General features: G+C 39.1%; 1 protein-coding gene across 1 annotated transcript in view; it reads left to right on the top strand.

Annotated features, from left to right (window-relative positions):
• Window positions 1-22,693, top strand: part of LOC136860311 (follistatin-related protein 5) — a 707,690-nt gene that overhangs the window by 658,146 nt on the left and 26,851 nt on the right. The window contains exons 11-13 of the mRNA XM_067138749.2: window positions 4,617-4,754; window positions 10,549-10,764; window positions 20,611-20,761. Coding sequence (XP_066994850.2) covers window positions 4,617-4,754; window positions 10,549-10,764; window positions 20,611-20,761 — 505 coding nt within the window. The remainder of the gene's footprint in view (window positions 1-4,616; window positions 4,755-10,548; window positions 10,765-20,610; window positions 20,762-22,693) is intronic.

Below are 22,693 nucleotides of genomic sequence, written 5' to 3'. Positions count from 1 at the left end.
GCACGTAGCGAACGATAAATGGGCACGGCGTTGGCGAATGGCCCACTTCGTACCGTGATTTCTCAGCCGACAGTCATTGTAGAACGTGTTGTCGTGTGCCACAGGACACGTGTATAGCTAAGAATGCCAGGCCGCCGTCAACGGAGGCATTTCCAGCAGATAGACGACTTTACGAGGGGTATGGTGATCGGGTTGAGAAGGGCAGGTTGGTCGCTTCGTCAAATCGCAGCCGATACCCATAGGGATGTGTCCACGGTGCAGCGCCTGTGGCGAAGATGGTTGGCGCAGGGACATGTGGCACGTGCGAGGCGTCCAGGCGCAGCCCGAGTGACGTCAGCACGCGAGGATCGGCGCATCCGCCGCCAAGCGGTGGCAGCCCCGCACGCCACGTCAACCGCCATTCTTCAGCATGTGCAAGACACCCTGGCTGTTCCAATATCGACCAGAACAATTTCCCGTCGATTGGTTGAAGGAGGCCTGCACTCCCGGCGTCCGCTCAGAAGACTACCATTGACTCCACAGCATAGACGTGCACGCCTGGCATGGTGCCGGGCTAGACCAACTTGGATGAGGGAATGGCGGAACGTCGTGTTCTCCGATGAGTCACGCTTCTGTTCTGTCAGTGATAGTCACCGCAGACGAGTGTGGCGTCGGCGTGGAGAAAGGTCAAATCCGGCAGTAACTGTGGAGCGCCCTACCGCTAGACAACGCGGCATCATGGTTTGGGGCGCTATTGCGTATGATTCCACGTCACCTCTAGTGCGTATTCAAGGCACGTTAAATGTCCACCGCTACGTGCAGCATGTGCTGCGGCCGGTGGCACTCCCGTACCTTCAGGGGCTGCCCAATGCTCTGTTTCAGCAGGATAATGCCCGCCCACACACTGCTCGCATCTCCCAACAGGCTCTACGAGGTGTACAGATGCTTCCGTGGCCAGCGTACTCTCCGGATCTCTCACCAATCGAACACGTGTGGGATCTCATTGGACGCCGTTTGCAAACTCTGCCCCAGCCTCGTACGGACGACCAACTGTGGCAAATGGTTGACAGAGAATGGAGAACCATCCCTCCGGACACCATCTGCACTCTTGTTGACTCTGTACCTCGACGTGTTTCTGCGTGCATCGCCGCTCGCGGCGGTCCTACATCCTACTGAGTCGATACCGTGCACATTGTGTAACCTGCATATCGGTTTGAAATAAAAATCAATTATTCGTCCGTGCCGTCTCTGTTTTTTCCCCAACTTTCATCCCTTTCGAACCACTCCTTCTTGGTGTTGCATTTGCTCTGTCAGTCAGTGTATATATAAGAAAACATAAAGGTCCAATAATACTGCCTTGAGGAATTCCCCTCTTTATTACAGGGTCAGATAAAGCCTCGCCTACTCTAATTCCCTGAGATCTATTTTCTAGAAATATAGCAGGCCATTCACTCACTCTTTTGTCTAGTCCAATTACACTCATTTTTGCCAGTAGTCTCCCATGATCCACCCTATCAAATGCTTTAGACACGTCAATCGTGTTACAGACCATTTGACTTCCTGAATCCAATATATCTGTTATATCTTGCTGGAATCCTGTAAGTTGAGCTCCAGTGGAATAACATTTCCTAAACCTGAGCTGCCTTCTATCGAACCAGTTATTAATCTTGCAGACATGTCTAATATTATCAGAAAGAATTCCTTCCCAAAGCTTACATGCAATGCATGTCAAACTTACTGGCCTGTAATCTTCAGCTTTATGTCTATCATCCTTTCCATTACACACAGGGGCTACTATAGCAATTCTCAATTCATTTGGCATAGCTCCTTCATGCAAACAATAATCAATAAAGTACTTCAGATATGGTACTGTATCCCAACCCATTGTCTTTAGTATATCCCCAGAAATCTTATCAATTCCAACAGCTTTTCTAGCTTTCAACTTTTGTATCTTATTGTAAATGTCATTGTTACCATATGTAAATTTTAATACTTCTTTAGCATTAGTCACCTCCTCTATCTGGACATTATCCTTTACTTACTGCTGACTGAATACTTCTGTCTTTTGAAGTTCCTCACATATACACTCTCCTTGTTCATTAATGATTCCTGGAATGTCCATCTTGGAACCTGTTTCTGCCTTAAAGTACCTATACACACTCTTCCTTCACTAAAATTTGTATGACTGCCAATTATGCTTGCCATCATGTTATCCTTAGCTGACTTCTTTGCTAGATTCAATTTCCTAGTAAATTCCTTCAATTTCTCCTCCCACAGCCATTTCTAACTCTATTTCTTTCCAATCTGCACATCCTTCTTAGTCTTTTTATTTCTCTATTATAATAATGTGGGTCTTAACCATGCCTTACCACCTTTGAAAGTACAAGCCTATTTGACATTCCTCAACAATTGCTTTAAACCCATCCCAGAGTCTGTTTACTTTTTTTTTTTACCGTTTTCCACCGATCATAGTTACTTTTTAAAAACTCCCTCATGCCTGTTTTATCAGCTGTATGGCACTGCCTAATAGCCCTACTTTTACAACCTTCCTTTCTATCACATTTATTTTTAACTATGACAAAAACAGCTTCATGATCACTAATACCATCTATTACCACACTTCAGTTTCTCTATAGAGTTCATCTGGTTTTATCAGCACCACATCCAGGATATTTTTTCCTCTAGTTGGTTCCATCACTTTCCTAATCAGCTGTCCTTCCCATATTAACTTTTTTGTCATTTGTTGGTCATGCATCCTGTCGTTCGTATTACCTTCCCAATTGACATTTAGTAAATTCAGATCTCCCGCTACAATCACATTCCTTTCCATGTCATTTCCCACATTGATTAGCTTATCAAATAATTTGAATCAGTGTCAGCACAATCCTTTCCCGGTCTGTACACTCCAAAGAAATCAAGTTGCCTATTATCTTTAGAAACGAGCCTTACACCTAGAATTTCATGTTTGTCATCTTTAACTTTTTTGTAGCTTACAAATTCTTCTTTCACAGAATGACTACTCGCCTTCCCACCATTCCTACCCTATCTCTACGATACACACTCTTGTTCCCTGAGAAAATTTCTGCATCCATTGTATCATTTCTCAGCCATGATTCAACTTCTATTACAATATCTGGTAAGTGTATATTAAATTAATTTTATTCCTTTCTTTACAATACTTCTACAGTTCAACACCAACATTTTTATGCCATCCCTACTTAGCTTACTCATCGTGCTGACCATACAACACCTCATAATCTGCAGGCCCTCGGGCTGAGCAGTGGACGCTTGGTAGGCCATGGTCCTTCAGGGCTGTTGCACCATGGGGTTTGGATTTTCTTTGAGATTATTTGCCCTTATTCATCAGCACATAGACTTCACATTCCTTATTTGTCCTAGGCCTATTTTTGCAACAGCATAAGTTACAACACATAGGGCTAAAAGCAAGACATGCTGGTAGTAGGATGGACAAAAGCAGTGTTGCTGAAGATGGTTGAAATGAACTGAAGGTGAGAAAATCAGGAGTTCTTTTAACATAAAAGAACCTGCAAAATGTAAAAATTCTTACATAGTTCAGGATGCAAAATTCACTGTAATTTAGTCTACTTAAAGGAAATACAATCCTTAATGTATCATAGGAATATTATAATTTAGTCTAACATGATCAGATTTGAGTGACTGCTATAACCAAGTCTCTGATACGCAAATACAATGCAAGTTACTGTTACTTAATAGTGCTCGTACTTCGTCAAAGTGTCATACAAGTGACTGTGTATTTATGTGATAACACTGAAAGTATTGCTAGTGGCAAGCTAACCATTCTTTAAGAATGTTTTCTGCTTCAGCTGATAAAGGGGAATGTAGGGGTGAAGGTGGTCGACAGTGAAGAGGGACTGGGGTCAATGTGAAGGTCATTTACCCTGCCCAGGGAGAAAGTCTGTGTTAGCTATGGTAAAAACTAACAGGGAGCAAATTACCACAGTTTCCCTTTGTAAACATAAGCCACTTGAATCTTTTATACACTAAATGTACAATAAAACCACCTTTAATTAAAACATAAATCCATTATGCACTCTACTAATCACCCAGCCCTGTAATAACAGCATTTCACTTTAGTATGTATGTATATTCAGTCCGTCAGTGATGCCGCTGGTGGGATCCTCAACAGCTCTGCCATCAGCTGTCATAGATGGCCTAGGCATCACTGAAGAGGCATACTAGGGAAATGAGGAGTGAGGTAGTTTCCCGTTGCTGTCCTCACTTCACTTTAGTGGTCACTGTAAATTTGTTTTTGTTTATGCCTAGCACTATGATTTTTCCTTCCTGGGCCCAAATGTTATGCACTCCAAGCTAGTCTCAGGCTCGATTTAACAGGTCCTTTCTGGTAGCAATCAATGATTCCGTAACTAATATTTTGGTACCTTTGAAGAGTAGGCCTACATTAGTAGTAGTGTACATTATATTAGGCAAAATACAATCAAGGTGTAGCTAAGCTAATGCTGTGCACTTATAAGAATGAAGTAAGTTCTTAGTCAAAATTATCTTTATTCTGCTCTGTTTATTAGATTTTGTTCATATTTGCACTGTTTGCTAAAAATGGGGAATACAGATTAGTGTATTTCTTTGGTGTGTTACAGGAATATGTATGTGGTGACAAAGGTGTCAACTGCAGTTGGGGTCAAGCAATTAATGTAGCAAATCGCTATGTTTATGTTGCCCAGCCCCGCAAAGACAGAGTACTAGTCATCAGCAAGATTCAGATGGTGGTTGTGGATGTAAGTATATCAAAAATATCTCATTGTCATAAAATAATAAATTCAATGTTTAATTATTTCTGAATTTTCATTTGAGTAAGAACGTAAATTACATCACTTTGGTCACCAATCTGGTCTAGAATCCCATACACAAAATAAAGATAGGTTTGAGGACCTGGAAATTGGTGCACTCATTCTCAGAAACATAAACAACAGAAGCATGCTGGAATTCAACAATTGGCCACCCTAGAAATGATTTTCTATTGTTTTTCATTTTATTCTAGGGGAATGTCTAAAATAGATTTCTGGTTTGACATGCTTACAAGACCTGACAGAATATTTAAATACTGATACCAGTGCAGTGAAATCTCATTTCAATGGTACTGCATGGACAGATAAACTATTGTTGTGGAGGGATTTTTCATTATAAAGAGGGATTTAGAATAATGGGTTCTCATGTGAATTGGTGAATACAGTAACATATGAAAACTGAAATACATTAACTACCTGCTACATCATCAGCTTCATCAATCAAGTTCATTACTAACTTAGCCATTATCTCCCCATTATGAGTAACCTCTTACTGTTGTTCCCACTTGTTTGTACCAGCAATCAGTCTTGCTACTTTCATGTCTGTTACTTCTAAGTTATGAATAAGATATCCTTATTTCTTTAATTTAATTTATTTATTTGGGAAACCAAAACAGCGAGAAGCCGAATTACAGAGTTCTGCAATGAAATACATATTTACAATAGAGTAGCACAAGGCAAGCATAAAGAAAAGTGGAAGAATAATGACGAAAAAACATCTAACGATAAATATAGAGGAAAAAATTAAAAACTAACATAATTAGAGACACAACATACAAAAACAAAAAATAAAGGCTAAAGAAACAACGAGAAAAATTGTTGAACGTAAAACGAAGAGAAGAACTTATAGCTAGGCACAGTAAGATAAATACAGATATAACACTTAAGTAATGGTATAGTACAGTAAAAAATAAATATTATATTATGTACAAAAGAGAGGACAGCAATGAGAAGAGAAAAAAGGAATATGAAGAAAATGAACTAGGTTAAGTTAAGGAAGAATCGATTAAAGGAGGCATACGAAGAAAAAACGTCCAAGTTCCTGTCAGAAGATAAAGAGTTAAGGAGGGTTGGTATGCGGATAAATAAACTTCTTTGAACGAGAGAGAGGCGGGAATATGGAATATGAAGGGGCGTATTAATCCTGGTTTTGTGAGTTGGAACATGTATGGAAAAGAAGGATGCAGGTTCAGGAGAACGAAATAAACCATTAACAGCGTTATATAGGAATCTAAGATCGGCTACTTTCCTGCAACTAGATAACAGGTGAAGGTTTAACTTGTCTAGTATCTGATTACTGCTCAAGTTTCGACAGTCAGATACTCTGGCTCTAACAATGGCACAGAAGAATGACTGCACGCGGTCAATATGATTCAGATTAGTGGGTGAAGAGGTAGACCAAATGGGAGACGCGAATTCAATAATCGGTAGGATGCAAGATACATAGTAGGCTCGGAGTGCGTGGATATCGGTGATGTCAGAAAATCTATACAACAAACCGAGAAGTGACATTGCTCGTGCGGTTATCTTTTGTATATGGGGGACAAATAACAATTTACTGTCAAACATCACTCCTAAGTCATTTTGTTCTGTTAGAGTTGGGAATGGGTTACTGAGGAGGGAGTATTTACTGAGAATAGGGGATTTACGAAGCGTGATCGAAATAGAGGAACACTTGGCAGGATTAGGCTTAAGACGCCATGTGGAGCACCATTCAGAGAGTGAATTAAGCCCACTCTGTAAGGAGTTTACGTCTGATAAAGAATCGATTTTTTTGAATATTTTACAATCATCTGCAAATAGTAGAATTTCACAAGAAACGGAGGATATAGAATTAATGAGATCGTCAATAAATAAGACAAAAAGAAGCGGACCTAGGACACTGCCCTGCAGGACGCCAGAATGTACCATAACAAGAGTCGAACTGAACCCATCAAGAACCACACGCTGAGTTCTGGTATTGAGGAAGCTCTGCAGGAGAGTTAGCAAGCGACCATGGATATTAAAACGTTCTGAGAGTTTATAGGAAAGAAGTGCGTGGTCTACGGTATCAAAAGCCTTAGCAATATCAATGTAGCACACGTCCAGTTGAGAACCGGCGTTAAGAGCAGATGTTGCACGATGGAGAAGAACAGCCAGATTAGTTAGGCAGGAGCTACCAGGAAGAAAACCATGCTGTTGGGACGATATATAAGGAAGTGTGAAAGAAAGAAGGCGCTGGTGGATAATCTTTTCACAGATGAGTGACAGAGTGGGTAATATAGAAATCGGACGATAGTTTCTGACATCAGACCTCTTTCCACTTTTAAAAACCGGAGTGATGTTAGTGATTTTCCAGTCGTCAGGAAAGTAGCTGGCTAAGAAGCAACGGTTAAATATAACAGCAATAGGATGGGCAAGAGTCGTAGCGGTATTCTTAAGGAAGACAGGACTGAGACCATCCGGACCAGTAGGTTTATTTTCTGGGAGGGAGGAAAGTAACGAATAGACTTCTGACTCAGAGGTGGAAAGATTACTGAGACTATGAGAAGGAACAGAATCAATAGACGGAAGATCTGGGAACTAAACAGGTGCAACAAAATTAGACGCAAAGTAATCGTTGAAAATTTCCGGTCTATTACTACCACTGGCTAAATTATCACCAAAAGTCACTGTGTCTGGCACATGCTTTGTATTTTTCCTACTGTTTATCAGAGACCAGAATCTTTTACTATTACTTCTCACTTCTAGGCAGGCAGAGTTTATGTAGTCCTGGTAATCCCGTTTTAGAAGCTGTTTATGGTGTTTGCGAAGGTCAGAAAAAGTTTTATAGCTGGCTTCAGAAGGTGACCTTTTCCAGTCTTTCCAGGCCTTCGTTTTATTAATTTCTGCAATTTTGGTGTCACTTTTCTTCCAAGGTGGGCATCTGGCGGATGTTTTACGAGTGGGAACAAGGTCACGGATCACAGCACGAGTCCAGTCATAGAACAGGTCCACTGCTTCTTGCACTTCACCCACTTGCAGCAAGTGCCAGGGTAGAAGAGAGAGGTGTGATTGACAGCCTGCCAATCAACCTTTCGCCACAAGGGTACACAGTTCCTGGTAAAGCGTCGATGACATTTCGGGGGGCGGGGAGGGGCAACAGAGAATGTTGCCTCTACAGACTTGTGGTTCGATTTAAAAATACTTCGTCCCACAGAAATAACGGAAGGCTCCACGGAGCAGAGCAGGTAGTCAAGAAGACTATCCCCGCAGGTGTTCTCAAGGACGTACTGTTGGAGGCCGAGGCCCGTAATATAGTGGTCGAGATACCACTTGAGTTTTCTCTCCCATAGAGCAAAGTTGGTCTGAAAACTGACCAGTGTGAAGTTAGTTGTGTCCAGGAGCTAGGTTTTCCAGATTTCTGGATGGCAAATAATGAACACTCACTCGATTTCAAACAGCAAATAAGGAACACTTCCATTTCTTTGCCATATAGCACTAAATTAAGGCACCATAGCCATGATTAAGAGAAGAGACCAGGGTTATATTAACAAATAAATACTGGTACCGGTAATAATATAACAGCGTCAGCATGAAATATGTAGGTACGTAATTTATTACGAACTAACAATGCATTAGTCTTAACATTGAAATGAATATTTCACAAGTACTTGTCATTTGAAGATGCAATTTGTAACAGTTTCTTATTCAACAAAACTTTCTTAAGAAATTCCTTACAATTCTCATCGTAGTTGAAGTACACAGAAGTTCTTTTTTAATAAATCTACTGACCATCTGTTTCTGCCATCTCTCCATTTTATTGCAATTACTGAAAATACTCTTTCAGTATATGCCCACGAGTACCGCTAGCACACTGCCAGAGATAATGTTCTCAACTGTGATGAACTGGGCGATTTGGCCGGCCACCTTTTTCCAACTCCTAAGCCTTTCCTATCCCATCGTCACCATAAGACCTATCTGTGTCGGTGCAACGTTAAGCAACTAGTAACTGTGATGACTATTCATTGGTTAGAATACAGAATATTTTTATCATAATCGTGCACCTATTGCTCAAACCGTGATATTAAAAAAAAAAAAAGAAAATGGAACATTGGGCATACAGGTTAAAGGATGTACAGTATGCAGAACAAAATGAGAAGAAACTGTATTGTTCTGGGCAAAACCGTACATGCAGCAAACTACCTCTCTTACAGAATACTGTTGATTGCAACTGCGAGCTCAATGTATTAGCTGTGCTTCATCTTGATTCAATCTCACTTACTACACTACTATCCTAGGAGAATATCATCTTAAATACTTGAAATCACCTACCTGTTCCAGCTTAATATGCCCAATCTGATGTTCAATTCTCTTAGGTTTCTTACCTATTGCTATCACTTAGGAACGGCTAATTTTCATATCATACTCATTGCACCTACTTTCAAGTTCCAAGAACGATCTGCCTTTAAGACCAAGTTTTCAGCTTAGGCCAAACTGCTTACTACTGCCTTTCACCTCACTGAATTCCTCCCTGCCAATTTATACCTTTCAGTAGATCATCTGTATAACCTATCAAAAACAAAACTCATTCTACCATCAATTCTGAATGTAGCCCAATTCATTGCTTTAAATAATCTACCCTTAGTCCCATAGTCCCCCAGTACAGCTAACATTTTTTCTTCAGTTCTCTGTCATATGCATTTTCTAGATCTACAAAACATAAACATACTGGTAACTGTCTATTCCTCTTGTAGCATTTTTCAATTACCTGGCACGTACTGAAAATCTAAAACCACACTGGTTTTCATCCAAATCACTCTCAACCACTGATCACACCCTCTGTTCCAAAATGCCAGTGAACACCTTTCCTGGTAGATGACCAATGAAATACCTTGATAGTTGCTGCAATTCTTCCCGCTCCCTTGCTTATAGGTAGGTGCAATTATTGCTTTGGTCCAATCAGAAGGTACCTTGCTAATACTTCATGCTCATCTTATTACTCTATGGAAGCCATTTCATCCCTGCCTTCCCTCTATATATCTATCCATTTCAGGTCTAATTTCATCTACTCCTGCTGCTTTATGAAAATGAAGTATATTTACCTTCCTTTCCACTTCCTCAAGCATAATTTCACCAACATCATCATCCTTCTCCCCATGAGCTCCATTGTTCACAACATCATCAGAAAGATTTCCTTTTACATTGAGAAGATTTTCAAAATATTCCTTCCATCTGTCCAGTGAATCCCTGGGATCTATCACTTTGCTTATAGTCACAATCATTTCACTCCTTGCTGACACACTCCTTTACCCAAATTAATCATTACTCACTTGTTGACTGTTTCATGACTCCTAGCTTTGCTGCTTTTATAGATCAATAGATCATTCTCAGCCAGAGATCTCACATTTTCTGCTTCTGGGTCATCTGAAGGCGCTTGGCCAGCTTCCTTATCACATGTATCAACAATTCTCTACGGCTACTGATTCGCTCACCACAGGCCCCACTAGTACTGCATTCTTCTGTCAGCCCCCAATCCATTGCTGTTATTGTCATAATACATTTGACAGTTCACAAGTGACCCAATTTGATAACAACTACAAGTGAACATATGATAGAGGCACCAGTGAACTAATATGTGGAGGAATCAAGCTACCAATATTCAGTGATGAAATACGTTAAATGAAACATCAATTCATCAATATCATGTCAGAATTTCAACAACAGCAAGGTCTCAGAATTTACTATCATTTATTATTGTTTCTAGGTGGTGGTGACAGACAAATATCCAGTGGAACTGCACTATGTTCCACACTTGGACCAAGTGTGGGTGCTCAACTGGCGCAGTGAACGCAATCAAGGAATCAAAACTATCCAGATCATTCGGGATGCAGCACAGAAGAGGAAACATCACACAGTTCATCCAGAGCCAATTGATGGTCAATTTGATCTTGTCAGAGGTCTATTCATGCCACCAGTACAGGTGAGATCATTTTTTCAATGATATATGAGCAATTTTGAATGATGTTTAGGCTCCCAAGAACTATTGATTATAACAGGGAGTCATTTCACTCATGTACTTAGAAAGTAATTTTCAGGGGAGGGAAGATGGTGGGCATAAATGTAGACTGCACTTACTATATTTTGACACACACCTTAAGGAAACTTTTTTTTTTTGCTAGTTGCTTTACGTCTCACTGACACAGATAGGTCTTATGGCGACGATGGGACAGGGAAGGGCTAGGAGTGGGAAGGAAGCGGCCATGGCCTTAATTAAGGTACAGCCCCAGCATTTGCCTGGTGTGAAAATGGGGAAACCATGGAAAACCATTTTCAGGGCTGCCGACAGTGGGGTTCGAACCTACTATCTCCCGAATACTGGATACTGGCCGCACTTAAACGACTGCAGCTATTGAGCTCGGTCCTTAAGGAAACTGAAAAGCATCAGAGAATTAACACGTCTACAGCACAATTAATAAATGTTATGCAAAATCATTGTCCAGTTAGGCAAGAAACAATATTAGTTGATTGAAATGTCACACTTAAAGTACTAAAGAAAGGTGGTGTTTAGCTTTTCCAAAATTATCTAGCATAGTGTTGGAGTAATCGTCTAAAAGCTATCTCGATGAACTAACAGAGGATCAAACCATCTGTTACTGTACTCCTTTAGTAGGTTTTAATCTTCTTAAAATAGTAAAGGACTGTTTAATAGATGATGTTGAAAAAGGTAATGAATCTGCACCCATAACCTGCCATGCACAAACAGTATGCACCAGGCTAGAATGTTATCCAGGAATTAGGTTAAGGCAGATGTTGAGGAAAGTAGAAGTAAAGCAGAAATATATGGAGAAGGTGAGACCACTGGTGACGTTGTGAAGTGGTAGCCTCAAGTCTCTCATCATAGTACACTATAGTGGTTGTGTGTTGGTAGTTGTGGTGGTGTGGAAGATATGGGGGTTGAAAGTGGCCGACTCTATATACGGTATATAATTAGACGTGTGTGTTCGTATATTTCACCTTGCAGCAACAACTACCCACCGCAGACCACCGATGCTTCCATGTGGTTGTAACCTTGAGTCTCCCGTCGTGCACTATGGTGATTGCGCGTCGGTGGCTGTGGTGGTGTGCTAGTTGTAGGGATTGAAAGCGGCCGACTATATAAAAAAAATAGACATCTGTGTCCGTGTATTTCACCTTGCAGCCACAACTACCCATCATAGACAAGTGGTGTTTGTGTGTGGTATTAGCCTCCATTCTCCCATCGTACATTATAGTGATTCCGTGTCTCTAGCTGTGGTGGTGTGGGAAATGTGGACCTTAAAATTGATTGAATGTAGTAAATGAGTGAGTATATACTGGAAGGATCGGAATGAGAATGTACTCTAGAAGGCTAAACCTTGTGTCATTTGATAGACAGAAATCTCATTCTTACTATTATTACGTTCACCTGGTCAGGTGACCCTGCTATGGTATGGAGTAGACCATACCGTCAGCAACTGAAAGCCGAGTGCTGGGCAGTGGGAAATAACCTGACACTCTGAGAAAACCAACGGCTTCTAGTTTAGGAGCCCTCTTGAGAGAGTGATGGTCCTCCCGAGGAGGTAATGCCTCACAAACCCATCAAGTAGCCTCTGTACCCCAGCTTATGGGCAGTTACATGGTCGTCTGTTCTCCAGGTTAGAAGCGGCCTTTTAGATTCCATGGTGGGTTGTCATCAGCAAAGACATACAATCATAAATCTCTGCTTCAGAATCAATAACAGACACTGTTAAAAGCTGGAAATTGTTCAGGATGATAACTGTACACTAAGTTTCACTCACTCTTGGTACAGTATATCAGTATGAAATGAGAAGTGCTAGAGATTGGTATTATACTGTTGTGTCTATTTGGGATATTAGGAACTAACATTACCATCAGTACTGATTTATACTTCTGAACTTTGCAACTGTTTTGATGAAAACTAATGATGTGCAACAATAAAATGAATTGTGGAAATCCAAATCATGTTTACTCTTGAGCAAGAGGACTTTTTTTTTTTTTTAGGAAGTCTGGAATATCTCAAAACTTTAAAAGTTTACAGATGTAAAAAATTGGTATTTAGAATCTTCTTAAAAAATAAGAAAACATGTATTTTTTTGTTTTCGGAAAATCCCAATAGGAGGGGTGAAAAACGATGAAAAAGGGGTTGAATGCCATTAATCAGGATACCGGTACTTATATCTCAGAAACTGAAGATATTACAGACCTGAAAATTGGTACTTTTGATCTCTTTTAAAAATAAAGGAACACATATTTTTTTGTTTTTGGAAAATCCAATTAATGGGAGGGTGAAAAGGGGTGTGAAATTTTAAAATGAGTGTATCTATATCTCAAAACTTTTAAAGTTTACAGATGTAAAAATTGGTATTTAGAATCTTCATTAAAAATAAAGAAACACGTATTTTTTTGTTTTCGGAAAATCCCAATAGGAGGGGTGAAAAGGGGTAAAAAAATGGGTTGAATGCCTTTAATAAGGATGCTTATATCTCAGAAACTGAAGATATTACAGACCTGAAAATTGGTACTTTTGATCTCTTTTAAAAATAAAGAAACACTTTTTTTTCTTTCGAAAATCCAATTAATGGGCAGGGTGAAAAGGGGGTGAATTTTTCAAATGAGTGTATCTATATCTCAAAACTTTTAAAGTTTATAGATGTAAAAATTGGTATCTAGAATCTCCTCTAAAAATAAAGAAACACATACTTTTTTGTTTTCGGAAAATTCCAATAGGAAGGGTGGAAAAGGGTGGAAAAGGGGTTGAATGCCTTTAATGAGGCTACTTATATTTCAGAACCTGAAGATATTACAGACCTGAAAATTGGTATTTAGAATCTCCTTTAAAAATAAAGGAACATGTATTTTTTGTTTTCTATAAATCCCAATAGGAGGGGTGTAAGAGGGTTGAATGCCTTTAATGAGGATACATATATCTCAGAAACTGCAGATATTCCAGAACTGAAAATTTGTATATGGGATCTCCTTTAAAAATAAAGAAACACTTTATTTATTTTATTTTTTTTTTTTTTTGGAAAATCCAATTAATGGCGGTTAAACAGGAGTGACTAATTGGGGTGAATTTTTCGAAAGACTATATCTACAGAATATCTGAGAAACGTAAAATGTTACAGACGTAAAAAGTGGATATTGGAATTTCCTGTAAATATAAAGAAACATAGGTGATTTGTTTTTGGAAACTCCCCTTAAGGGGAAATGAAAAGGGGTGAAACTCTAAAATGAGAATTTCTACAGTATATATAAAAAAACTTAACATGTTACAGAAGTGAAAAATGGTATTTTTATATCTATTAAAAATAAAGAAACGTGTATTTTTAGTTTTCGGAAATACCACTTGGATGGAGGGGGGGTTAAAAGTGACTGAAAATGGTGTTGATTTCTTTTGATTAGGCTACTGATATCTCAAAAATGAAGATGTCACAGACGTGAAATTGGATATTTGGAATCTGCTTTAAAAGTAAAGAAACACGTATTTTCGGAAAATACAATGAAGGGGGAGGGGGATGAAAGAATTGAAAAATTAATTGACTTAATTGCATGAGAATACATACATCTAATAAAAATAAAGTTGTTACAGACGTGAAAATTGGTATTTGGATTTCCTTTAAAAACAAAGAAAAACGCGTTTTGGGGAGGAGAAACCATCTTGCGGAGCGGGTTTTGAAAAGGAGTTGAATTCCTTTCACGAGGACACATAAATCAAAAACTGAAGAAGTTAGAGTCGTGATAATTGGTATTTAGAAGATCCTTTACTATTAAAGAAACAAGTAATTTTTTGCCGGAAAATTCACTTGGGGGGGGGAGGAGTGTGAAAGGAAGTGAAAAAAGTGAATCATTTTTATGGGGATACTTATATCTCAAAACTGAAGGTAATAGACGTAAACATTGGTGTTTGGTATCTCCTTTAAACATAAAGAAACATGCCTTCTTTTAATTTTTGTTCGGGGGGGGGGGTAAATAAACTTATAAGGAGCCTCCGTTGCTCAGGCGGCAACGCGCCGGCCTCTCACAGCTGGGTTCCGTGGTTTGAATCCCGGTCACTCCATGTGAAATTCGTGCTGGACAAAACGGAGGCAGGACAGGTTTTTCTCCGGATACTCTGGTCTTCTCTGTCATCATTCATTCCAGCAACACTGTCCAATATTTCATTTCATTTGTCATTCATCGATCATTGCCCCAGAGGAGTGCTTCGGCAGCCGGCACAATTCCTATTGTCGTCGCTAGATGGTGCTTTATTCATTCCATTCCTGACCTTGTCGAATGACTGGAAACAGGCTGTAGATTTTCGATGTACTTATTCTGATCATAAACCGATCATTTTTAATCTTTCCTGGGTTCGATTTTAACAGCCATCTTTTCCTTTGGAGAACGTTCTTAGATTAGAGTAGACTCTCCTGGCATATAAATAAAAATGTAAACACATTTGAAATAAACGATAGGAATGAGATTGACCGTCAAATTGTTTACCTCTATAATAAGGTCAATAATGCATGGAAGTCTGTCATTCGTATCGCCAGAAATCCTGCATACTTGCCTACGCGCGACAATGGTGCTGGTCACATTGTCAACTATGACAATGGCAGCAGATGTAATTTACCGCCAAGTAGTGGTCTTGCATCTTGCTGTGGGGACCAGAACATCTAATAATAATAATAATAATAATAATAATAATAATAATAATAATAATAATAATAATAATAATAATAATAATAATAATAATAATAATCTGGACAGTTGTCAAAATGTGTGGACCATGCTGGAAACAGGTCCTGGCCGCGGGTTCAGTACTGCCAAGGCACTCAAGATGACACCACGCCGGATCTCCTCAAGGATTTGATCCATATTAAAAATGCTTATAGGAAAACATGGCAAAGATTTAGGGACCCAACTGACTGGGTGGAATGCCTGAACCTAGCCCAGGAAGTACAAAATCGATTGCTGGAAAGAAAGATTGAAAAATGGGAGGAAGTTTGCTGTAATCTCTCAGAAAACGAGTCAAATCATGAATTTTGGCAGATTCTCTCAGAAAACTAGCCAGATCGCGAATTTTGGTGGATTATATATAAAACGTTAAGCATTCAATTGTAAATTTCATGATAATACCATAGCAAGGCATGGGTATCTAGCTAGTCTTTCATAAAACGTTTGTGAGGGTCCGCACTCAACAAGTGTGTGGAGAATCTTACCCACTAAAACCCACATTCCCTTTTCTCATGATGTTTGTGTCTGCCCCAGAAACTGCTCTCGTATTACTTCAGGATGGATGTCATGCTTAATGTATCTTGTGCTTCATCTTCCTTCTTCAGTTTACTGTCTATCATAACCATCCAGATCCTTCATCTTCTGATGCAGAATAATTTCTACGTAGACTGCCACCTGATCCCAATACTCTTGACTTCACAGCATTACTGACACGAAGCGTTCTGGAGTCAATTCTCCCTGCATAACTTCTAAGCATCTAAATCATGAAGACATCGCTTACAGAACCAAGTGCCGATACCAGATCAGTAACTCAAGAATCTGTACCATTCACAGGACACTGCCCTTGAGGTGGTAGAAGTGGGATCTCTCACTGAGTCCAAGGGAAAAACCAACCCTGGAGAGTAAACAGATTAAGAAAGAAGAAAGAAAGGAAAATTCACATGAAGGCCATTCTTTCCTTTCACATCCAGCAAAATTAGGTAGTCCCAAAGGGAGTAGTGGTTCAAGAGAAGACAGCATGTGATTTACAGCTACGCTTGGGTAGGATGCATCAACAATTCCAAGAACTGGGATATCTCAGCAACACAGCTCCTCCACTAAAAGCGAACAGGCCAGCCATGCTGCAAGCTGTGCAGATCATGCAGAAACTTATGGGTCATCAGATCACTAGTAATTGAATGGATATTGATCTTTGGCTCAATAACAACACAGGAAGGATGGGATACCTCTTCCCAGTATATGACATCCTTCATTCTGGTGGTTCTTTAGCTCTGAAGAAACTTTTGAATATTTTCAAATCATGATAAAATCTTCCAACAAACTTCCAAAGCCTGAGGTTTTACGCATAAAAATTGTTGAAGAAAGTGATGCAAGGAGCAGTGACCAAAATAACATGATGCAAAATGCTATGATTGTCGAACAGTAGTACAAGAACAAGAATTATATAATGCCCACAAGCAAGAGGGAACAAGGTAAAAGAGGAGGATCTCTCTATTTTACCACACAGCTGAGACAGCTCTGAAGCTGGAAGCAACCCACCTTGTGTCTAAAATCCTCCCAACTTTTAACACTACAGTTTCAGGCTCTTCTGCATGAGCTTTTAATTCCCTGACATTTTTGGGTGACTGGTGGTAAACTGTGTACAGCTTGTCAAGGAAAGATTTGAAGAGGTTTACATGTGAGGGGAAATCTTTGCTCACAGTATCAGCTATGGAAATCTCTAGCCTGTGATTGGCATGATACCAGAACAAAACATCAGGAAACTGTTGCTTGATGTGAGGAATTACATCTTACTTTATTCCTAGCATTACTGCAGCCCCAACAGTTGCACACTGCAACTAGATTCTGTTTCAGAAACTCATCATTTTATTCCAGTGTTTTCAAATATGTTATCAATGAATTAAATATGCCTTCAGCAGTGACATATTGTAATTCAGTAAGGTCTCAAGAAATGTTGGCTGGTTTATTCATACTGGAAGTGTTGTTCTCAAGTATATTATCAGTGACAAGTGATTCACTGTGGTACTTTCATCTATCAGGAGGGTAATTTTACTATCCCCAGCCACTATCATCTTTACTACCTTTTTTCTAGTGCAATATTTTTACATGTGTAAATTGAATAAAGAGTGCAGCCCATATTAATGACACTCAACTCCTGCAAGTCAATTTATATGCTGTTCGAATAACATTGGGAGTTACTTTTTCAAAAGCCTTAGTGCATGCAGTTTTCAACGTTTTCAGTATTGCTGTTTTTAATATTTTAACTGCAGCCTGATGAATTGAACTCTATTTATGTTGAAATATCTTCTTTCAGAGAGAAAGCATTTGTTGATATTTATTTTCAGTTTTATGTGTTGCACAGATAGAAACTGAAACCCTCTGCTGTGAGATGTTCATCTCTAGTGACACGCTTTCAATTCCAAAATCACCAACTTGTTGACAAGTTTTGCAGCTGTTTCTTGTTTATTTTTACCACAATCCACTCATACTTATTGCAGAATTCCTGCTTTTTATCCAAATCATCTCTTTTTTTTTTTTTTTTTTGCTAGGGGCTTTACGTCGCGCCGACACAGATAGGCCTTATGGCGACGATGGGATAGGAAAGGCCTAGGAGTTGGAAGAAAGCGGCCGTGGCCTTAATTAAGGTACAGCCCCAGCATTTGCCTGGTGTGAAAATGGGAAACCACGGAAAACCATTTTCAGGGCTGCCGATAGTGGGATTCGAACCTACTATCTCCCGGATGCAAGCTCACAGCCGCGCGCCTCTACGCGCACGGCCAACTCGCCCGGTCAAATCATCTCTAGTGAGGAATGTCTGAGGAATGTCCTCCATTCCACTGTTCCATGCGCTTGTTTGTTCATTGTTGTGATTTCCTACTTTATCATTACACAACCCTGGTAGTGTTTCCCCATCATCATGTATATCTCTTACTTTTAGCTTTTTAGCTTTTTGGATGTTTGGGGAGATGTAAAATCATCTCTTATTTCCTTCATCTTTAAAACTAACCATGAGCACAAAATAATAATTTCACATGCTACCAAACAAGTATAAACAAATTAAAGGATTCATGACTTCTTTTCCAATGATTGTTCAAGTATATACTATTAACAATTTAATATCTACTCACAAAAGGTACACTGCTTTTCAATGCCAACCTCTGAACAACAAACCATACGTACAAGTGCACCGGCGTGACTTCAGAAAATAGCCAGCAATCATATTTATACTAACTGTATAGCCAACATACGACACTAATATCCTTATTTTTACATAAGAGCGTAAAATGTTTTCCAGTCTTAATAATTTGACAATGGTTACAGAACTAGAGAAATGCACCTATGTTTTCTCATCACAGTATCAAAATGTTTAACAGATATGTGTAGCCCCCACGTTCCTCCTGCTATAATAATGAATATGTCAGATTAAACTCTACATATAAGGTGGCTTTCATGATAATGCTATGCGACATAAATGGGAGAAGTACATATTACATAGAAGGTAAACATAGACAGCAATAAAGGTTACTAAGGGCAGGGGAATGAATGAAGCTATTATTAGACCTGGGACTGGATTATTTGTAAGCGAAAGGGAAAAGTAGCAGGCGTGGTCCTGTTTTTTGCGACGATTAAGCCAATTAGTTTACTCTCAGAGACTTGGAGGCATAATACTGGAAGTCTAGACTAGAGGTGCTCAGCTGGGCACCCATCGAGGCTAGCCCAGTGCGGCCAGGCTGGCCTGACACAAATGCAGGCAGCTTATGTAGCAAGCACACATCACCGTGAAGCGAGAGAGTGAACACACTTTGCACGTAAGAGAGCAGTGACATTTGATTATGATTATAAAGCTCTCCTCCACTACTCAACATAATGCTAATTGGGGTACAGAAATTTTTTTTAAATGCTGTAGTCGCAAGAAAACTGACGTCTTTCAAGATATTCAAATTTGATTTATACTGCACTCGATATAAACATTCAGTTTCAGTTTCTTATATTTATACATTAAAAAAGCTAACACGTTATAATTTTTATGTTCAATTTGGAAAGGTACAAGGGTTTAAGCATACAAGCTACGATTTACAGTTCCTTGGACGGCAACGGCAGTATTTCGATTTTTAAAGAAAGTAAAATTCCTGTTATTCATTCAGTGAAAGTAGTATATTTACATAATTCAACAAGTTTACTGATTGATTTTGCACAGTGTTCTAGTATTGTGTGACTTTTTCTATTCACTGAATTCCTGAATATATTATTTAAAACTTATCAGGTATCTGATGATAATAGCTAGCCTCTAAATGGTGAGGGAGTTTCATTACAAGTTAGGACACAGATATTTACTATCCAAGATAAAATTACAACAACAGTGTAAATGTATCTACCAAATAGATGTACAGTATGCTTTCAAATAAATACAGTAATCTAACTGATGTTATTCCTGATAAGCATGACTGGATTGTTGGTGAATTTATCAGATAATTTAAACCCAAGTAACCACAAGTCACAGCTTATCTACCTTTTAGAAATCTTTATAAAGCACCTCTTAAAATTTCATAGTGAAAATTGTAATTGATTGTGTACATTACAAAATATTTGAGGTTGTAAACCTAACTGTTTATTGTACCCAGTCAAAATACATAAAGAGCAATGAACATAAATAACTTATTTCTTACAACGTAAACTGAAAATGACATGGATTTCTGTCCTCTTTCTTTCATTATTTTCTGCTCCATTTCAAACTTGGTTATTGCCGCAGTGATCGAGAGGGACTGGGAGAATTTTGCCCATCCTTCACTGTCTCTAACATAACCACATTACTGTGGTTGAATAGCATACATTCATCATCTGCATGCCCACCCGCTTATGATGCTGTATAACCACAGGAAAAAATACTCAGCATGAGCACCTTTGGCCTAGACTAAAAATATGTGCTTTTATAATGTATTTTATTCTATTTCAATATGCATTTGAGGGAAATTCTGTATGATGATTATTAGAGTATTGTAGATCTGTAATAACTAAGACTACTACTTACTACCATTGCTTTTAAGTTTTGATAGAATTGTTTTTGTTTATTCAGGATATGACTCACATGTTCAAATATGGATATGTGACCCACACAAACCAACGAGGACTCTACAAATTGGACCTGGCCAACATGCGCTATATTCGAAGTATAGATCTCACACCATACAACTGTGTGCCACGCCATATACAGTTTTCAGCTCTCTGTAAGTATAACGTTTGCAAGCCGTATTAACATGCCTAGTAATTAATAATTCTCTTACACTACTGACCCAGAAATATTTCATTCAGATAATGACTACAAAATATCAAAAGCTATTAATATATATATTTAAAATAGTAAGTGTTTGGTCCACCTTGTCAATTCCCTTTTTATGATTGAAAATTATTTATTCATACGTGTTTCAGGAACATACTACTTTTCTTATTTTAAATAGCTTTAGACAAGTCAGTACAGGATCAAATCAAATACCTATTATGGTTAAGTTTATCAACAGTACAAACTATCAGTCAAGTTTCTTAAGTGTAGAGTAAAATCAACATTGTCAAAACTTATTTTGGAGGAGAATGGAGGGAGGGTGTTGCTTAACAAAATGCAAAGATCAATTGTCCCAAATGCTACTTTCCTTTCCTTCTTTCAACTTTATACCATGAAATAACTTATTATCAGTCTGTCAATATATTTACAGATTTTCAAACCCACGAACCTACTACGCTGGCGTAGCAGGGGGAGAGGTGATACTCCCTCAGGGCACGTCCCAGGTGGCAGATAGGGGGGTCCTAACCGGCTTGCCGGTGGACTTGAGGGAAATAAAATACCTCTCATGGACCAAACACACAACCCCCTGTGGGTGGGGGACACAGACGAAGAATACACCCATGGTATCCCCTGCCTGTCATAAGAGACTACTAAAAGGGGTGACCAAGGGATGATTGTATTAGAACTATGAAACCACTTGTGATTAGTACCACCACATTGGGGAACACCATGGGTCGCTTCTACTTGCGCGTAGTACCACTATGTTAAGTACCAAATAGGTTTGTGATTAGTAGCAATAGAGTGTGTTGCCAGCTTGTACAGTACCTGTGATTAGAACCACAAAACACCATGGGTATGTATTCCATGTGCGAATTTCATTACCTGTGAGTAGTACCATACTGTGTGGAATGCCACAAGTCTACACTACTTTTGATTAGTACCGCAACATGACAAATACCATGGTTCTACTTTCCTAGTGATAAGTACCATTATGAGGGGCCGACGACTTGGATTTTGGACCCCTGTAGACTACAAGCATCATTGACTCAGTATTGTGCCTTAGAAGCAGTCCCTTGGTCAGCAATATTATTGTTTAACGCTAGTTTCTGGGAATGTGGGGCAATGCGGGTCGGATCCACTGCTTGTTTTGAATTCATATCCATCCATTCATTCTTTGTCCTCACGTTTTGAATTCTGGTCAGTGGAGGATTTTGGACTTTTAATTTGTCATTCCATTTCATCTCATTTCATGTGATAGTGTGACATTAAACCACTAGTAAAAAAAAAAAAAAATGCAATCTTGTAGTATTATTGTGGAAGATCACTCACAAGTGCTTCCTTTAAATTTGATCACCTGGTTATACAGCAGCTCAAAAAATATAATTTTCTTACATGCCCACCAAATACTTAACATCACTTTCTCGGGATGGAGAACAGTCTTTAAGGATGTTTGGGGAAGACTGCTATGTTGACACCATGGTTCTAATGCACAGAGCATTATTGTAAACAATCTGCCTTTCATCTCTGATAGCCACGCCCCCTTGAAAAGGTTGTTTATTCCTTTTATAGAACGAATCACACATAAGTGCCATCTGCCTCCTTGGCTGAATGGTAAACTCGGGGACTGGGCAGTTGTGTTTGTCTCAATGCAACTTTGATTGAGAGATATTTTCCACCTTTCAATACTTTTACCTTGCCCTAAATTTGTTTTGCTCTGTTTCTTTCATCTATGTACAATTGTCTGTCTGCATCAGTCCTAGTTTGGAACCATCTCTGATATACCTTGTTTTTTTACTTTTTGAAGCTACTCTCACTTTATTAATCCTCCTAAGCAATCCCTTTTTTTTTTTAAACTACAGCATCCTTATATGCCCCCCCT

This window comes from Anabrus simplex, chromosome 1 (assembly GCF_040414725.1).
Source record: "Anabrus simplex isolate iqAnaSimp1 chromosome 1, ASM4041472v1, whole genome shotgun sequence".
NCBI lineage: Eukaryota > Metazoa > Arthropoda > Insecta > Orthoptera > Tettigoniidae > Anabrus > Anabrus simplex.
Note: the sequence above shows the minus strand (reverse complement) of the source record. Positions and strands in the feature narration are given on the sequence as shown.